Here is a 5805-nt window from a genome sequence, read left to right on the forward strand (position 1 = left end):
TCGGCCAGGAATTGAGCAAGTTATGGCTGATTTCGATGAATTTTACAAAATCAGCCATAACTCCCTCAGTTCTGGTCCGAAAAATATGTTTTTAGGCTTGTCTTGAAGCTCGTGGGTAGGGCTATCCTAATGCGTTACCGATACCTGTAACCTGTGCGGGTTACCCCAACCCTTGCCATTGCCTATGTCTTTGTGTTAATAGGTTACTTAGGCTCATTTACAGTATATTCTACTACTAGTTGAATAATATGTACATACAAAAGCCAATTTTATTTGTTTTGAATGAGCTAGCATGTGTGGTTGATGAGGCTCAAAATCCCGGCTCTAGCCGGCTCAAGCAGCAACCAAGCCAGATCCATCAGCTCAGCTCGGCTCAGCTTTAATTTCGGCTCAGCTGTGGCAACACTACCCAGCACTATTTTTCATTGCAATATTTTTGGTATTTCATTTCTGCCCAGCACTATTTTTCATTGCAATATTTTTGGTATTTCATTTCTGCCTAGCACTATTTTTCATTGTGATATTTTGGGTATTTCATTCCTGTCTAGCACTATTTTTCATTCCGATATTTTGGTATTTCATTCCTCTCTGGCTCTGTTTTTCATTGCTTGCCTAGGGTAGGGATGATGACACCTAGGAGGGTAGTCACATGACCAATTGCCAAAAATGGTCAAAAATGAAAGTTATAGCCTTACACTGTAGCTTCCCAAATCTGTTCAAATTATATTCTGAAGTGCTCCCATTGTGGAGATATGAGGTAAAGGATTTTCAAAAGTGTCGTGTTTTTTTTTTCTTTTTTTTTTTCTTTTTTTTTTTGCATTTTTCTCCATGAAAACAAAAGCAAACAACATGATTTCAGTATATCTAGAAAGCTAAAAGGAAGGGCTACAATTATTGTATCATGGGAAAAATGACCAAAAAAGGAAGGTGCATGCCCTAGAAAAGAAATTGACACTGACAGACTATAAAGAGTCTACCATAGACTACAAAGTTTACTGATAAACTACAAATGACTACAAAAGTCAGACTTAGACTACAAAAGCTTGGACTTAGACTACAAAGTTAGGGTTAGGGTTGAAAACTTATCCAGACTAAGGTAGACAACTTTCATAATCATCAAACATCATGTGACCAATGTGACAGCTGCTAAAACACTGCAAACATTCCAACATACTGATGTGAGAATATTTTGAGAGTATTTTGATGGTACATAATTTTTTCCCAAAATACCATCCACCAGGTATGTGATTGGTATGAAGATATATATTTTATTACCCACACTGAAGTATCTGATTAGTATTTTGATTGTATTCAAATGTTTTTCCTCAATACTGGCTCACATACTAGAATAATACTTCTATCACAGTATCTTAACTTTGAACAAAATATCTTCAACATACTGATTGACCAATATTTTAAGAGTATGATTCTTCAGGATAAGATACTTTGAAAATATTATATATAATATTCAAAAGATACTTGTATGATACTAGAGAGTAGATATAAAGGGAATATCTTGAAAGTATGAAAATATATCACATTTTTATATTGAATACTAACATGATATTAAGCAGATACTCATTAAAGATGACCAACATACTGAGATGCCAGTATTGTGCTAGTATCAAGAAGAAACAAACAATACCGTCTGACAGGTATTTTGTTGGTATGGAAAAAATATGAGAGTGAAATATCTATATACTATTCAAATATTGCAGGCAGAGTATCCAAATAGTATGCTACAATATTTTATCATACTGTTTGAAAGCTACATTTCATACTTTTATAATAAAAGCATAATACTGGTGTATGGAAATTCAAAAAGTATGTGAAGGGTATGATATTGAACAGAATTTTAAAATCAACAATTTTAATGTGAGGATTCAATACTAGATGAGAAGTAATGAAGATATATCATAATATTATACAATATAATATCATGTCAGTATCAGAAGGGTATACAAATTTCAACTTGGTAATTTTGAGGTGGGGGTTAAATACTAGTTGAATACTTGAAGAGGAGTATTGAAAGTATATCATAATACTACACAATATAATATAAGAATGGTATCAGATAGGTATAGTAATACAAAATGAATAGTTTTAATGTGAGGATTAAATACTAGTTAAATACTAGAAGAGGAGTATTGGAAGTATATCATGATAGTATATAATATAATATGAGAATAGTATAAAATGGGTATACTAACTCCAATGATAAGAAGAATTGTACTTATATGATAGTATAGTGTGGATATAGAGATTGGTATGAGAGTAATAGAATAGTATGATTGAAGTATGATAATAATACCTTGCTTGTTTGAACAATGAGAGAGTATCGAAATGTTTTTTATGATAGAAGATATCATCATACTAGACAGAGTATTGAGTATAAATTGTATACATGTATCTATCCATGTATAATTGTATAATTGTATTCATGTATATGTATCCATATATTCATGTATTCACATATACACATATTCTTGTATTCAGGTATCTATGTATACACATATTCTTGTATCCTTGTATTCAGGTATTCACATATATGTGTATCCTTGTATTTAGGTATCTATATGTATCCACGTATACATATATTCTTGTATCCTTGTATTCAGGTATCCACATATACACATATTCTTGTATCCTTGTATCCATGTATTCATGTACAGTTGAGTGCAAAAAGAATGAAGGTTGGTTCATTTTTCTGGTTCTTTCTAAGAATCTATTGTACCTCAAATGTATTTGTGTATTCTTTTACATTATGTAGTTGTGTTACACTTCCCTTGGTATGGACTAATTTCAGTGAAAGCTGGAGCCTTGAGAAGGTTTTTATTCTGGAGGCCATTTTTGGCATCTAAAAAAAAAAATATGTGCTAACTGGGGAGGTAGCCAGAACATACCTCTGGTCAACCTGAATGAGCCTATCAAAGAATTAGTTAAAAATACTGAATGGTTATGCTTGTACAGCCTCCAGAAAATGGTTATTTTGTGCTATTTTGGTCATTTTTGGCCTGTTTTAGACAAAACAAGCCATTTTCCAAAGCCTCTACAGACCTAACCGCTCAGTATTTTTGACTGATTCTTTGATAGGCTCATTCAGGTTGACCAGAGGTATGTTTTGGCTACTATCGCAATGAAAAATAGTGCTAGGCAGAAATGAAATACCAAAAATATTGCCATGAAAAATAGTGCTGGGCAGAAATGAAATATCAAAAATATTGCAATGAAAAATAGTGCTAGGCAGAAATGAAATACCAAAATATCGCAATGAAAAATAGTGCTGGGCAGAAATGAAATAAAGTGGGGGAAAAAAATCAAATGAAATCCTGGGGAGGAATGAAATAGAAATGAAATTGCAATGATATAAAGCCTTGGGAAGAAATGAGATGCATTTCATAAGGTTTGCCTTATGTATTTCATTTCATAAAAAGCTAGGCAATGATCAAATTGCTGTGCAGGCAATTGACTGTAGTTTATCATAAAAGTGGTAGGGACCACTCCTGGGATGTTCTTCGCTCACAGATTCAGGCAGATCTCAAGAAAAATGTGAAAAAACTCGCACTTTCACATATCAACAAGTTGATGATTCTGTCCAACTTTGCCACTCTTCATCTAAAAGGCCACTCCCATATTGATGTGAGTTTGCGAATTGCAGAGCAGTGGCACGATTGAGATGGCACATGGTTTGCTCAAAGGGTTCGTGCGCTTGCGCACCACTACCAGGTTTTCGAGCAACTTCCTATTGAACATCATGGTGGTCTTAGAAATGCTAGAACCCTGTTGAAGGATGAGCTTGTCAAAAAGGGGATTCTCAATTACCTTCAGAGCTTACCTACTGGAAAGGTTACACCAAAGAAAGCTACAGGTAGCCGTCAGCACGGAAATTCTGCCAGATTTGGGGATCACACCCAAAAAGCCCATTAGCACTTGGACTGCTCATCACTGGCTTATCAAACTTGGTTGGCGATACACACAGGTCAAGAAAGGCATTTACATGGATGGTCATGAGCATGCTGACATTGTTGAATATTGCCAAAACAATTTCCTTCCTGCCATGGCAAAATTTGAAAAGTGAATGGCACATTATGAAGGTCCTGACTTGAAACATATGGTGCCCAACCTTAATCCTGGAGAACGCGAGATCATACCTAATTTTCATGATGAATGCTGCTTCCATGCCAATGACAAGGTCAGGAATTTGTGGTTACAGAAAGGGGAGCAACCTTCACGGAAGAAGGGTTGAGGGTGCTTGATCCATGTCTCCACATTTATAAATCTGGAAACTGGATGCTTGATTTTGGAGAATGCTGAGGGGAAAGTGGTTCAAGATTCCACAAAAATTATATTTCCTGGGTCAGGAGGCAATGCCTGGTGGGATGCTGAGCAATTGCTTAAGCAAATGGAGCATGTGATGCAAATTTTTGAAGCAGCGCATCCTGGAAAGCAAAGTTTGTTCATCTTCGATCAGTCTTCTGCACATGCATCTCTGCCTCCTGATGTGCTCAAAGCTTTTGAAATGAATAAATCAGATGGAGGAAAGCAGCGCACTCAATGTGACACCGTCATTCCAATGACAAATCCTGCTGTGGAGCATTGCGGCAAACCGCAAAAAATGACACTGATGGATGGCAAGCCTAAAGGCTTGCAACGAGTTTTGGAGGAGTGTGGTTTCAAGGTTTCTGGGCTGTGCGCTAAGTGTTCTCCTGTTTGTCCGATTGATGACCAGAACTGCTGTTGTGCATGGCTTCTTAGTCAACAAGATGACTTCAAAAATCAGCTGTTGCTGCTCAAAAGTTTCATAAAATCACGAGGGCACAAGTGTATTTTCCTCCCAAAATTCCATTGTGAATTGAACCCCATTGAAATGGTGAGTGGTGATTTAAATATATTCACTAAGTAAAGTATTGACATAGTACTGGGGGTGGTGCAAGTACCACTATTGTGAAGTCGAGAAAAAAACCTTTAAAGAAGCAAAGGAAGCTGTGAACAAATACCTTGAATCATGCCCAAAAGAGGTCATTCCTTGATTTATCAACAGATCGTGGAGGTTCATGAGTGCATACCACCTGGGGTTGACAGGGCATGCAGCGACTTGGGCTGTTCGGAAGCAAAAGTCAGGGTATTTCCTTGTAATAGGAGGTGCTGAGAATCTCTGCTGTCACACCTTGTGGCCTCTCTCCTCTCAGAAGTGGGACATAACATAACTTTAACTTACAACTCACATTCCATGGTTGTTGTATCTCCCATTTACATGGTGATTTGCCTGTAATTGGGAGTTGATTAATTTACCACATTGGCCATTGGCCACAGAAGTACTGTGTATCCCTAGTCTTGCACCTCATGGCCTTCTGGTGTTATCCCTCTAAGACTGTCCTCTCGTGCTCTTGTACCTCTCCTCCTCTCATAGATATCAAGAACCTCAACGATCACACCTCCTGTTCATTCTTTCTTATTCACTACTGGTGATTGTTCTCTTTCGTCTTTAATCCCTCAGAATTTTCTTTTCTTGAGGATATTTCTTGGCTTGCTGATTTCTGTAATTGGGATGTTGCCTGGCCTCTGTCTATGAAATCAAACCTCTTGCAATTTTTTTTTTTTTTTTTTCAGTGCTATATCTGTTATAGTACTACATATATAGCATTTACACTTACTAGTTTGTATGTATTTAAAGAATAAGCACAAAGTGCATGTTTGTTTCAGTACTTTACAGTGCCCCACCTATTCCTGCAGGAATCCGGTCATTCCAGTGGAATTCTGGTGGATTCCTGTGGAATCATCTAAACTTGTGTGTTTTACCCTGTT

General features: G+C 36.7%; 2 protein-coding genes across 2 annotated transcripts; both read left to right on the forward strand.

The window, feature by feature from the left end:
- Window positions 1-3790: 3790 nt before the first annotated feature.
- LACBIDRAFT_299287 (uncharacterized protein) lies at window positions 3791-4078 on the forward strand (the record flags this gene model as incomplete). The annotated part of the gene is made up of 1 exon (XM_001882260.1): window positions 3791-4078. The coding sequence occupies one exon, from the start codon at window positions 3791-3793 to the stop codon at window positions 4076-4078; it is 288 nt and encodes a 95-aa protein (XP_001882295.1).
- A 33-nt stretch (window positions 4079-4111) lies between these two features.
- Window positions 4112-5030, forward strand: LACBIDRAFT_299288 (uncharacterized protein; the record flags this gene model as incomplete). The annotated part of the gene is made up of 3 exons (XM_001882261.1): window positions 4112-4192; window positions 4307-4870; window positions 4917-5030. 3 exons carry the CDS (start codon window positions 4112-4114, stop codon window positions 5028-5030), a joined length of 759 nt encoding a protein of 252 aa, XP_001882296.1.
- Window positions 5031-5805: the final 775 nt, after the last annotated feature.

The sequence above is a fragment of the Laccaria bicolor genome, genomic scaffold (assembly GCF_000143565.1).
Source record: "Laccaria bicolor S238N-H82 LACBIscaffold_16 genomic scaffold, whole genome shotgun sequence".
Lineage (NCBI taxonomy): Eukaryota > Fungi > Basidiomycota > Agaricomycetes > Agaricales > Hydnangiaceae > Laccaria > Laccaria bicolor.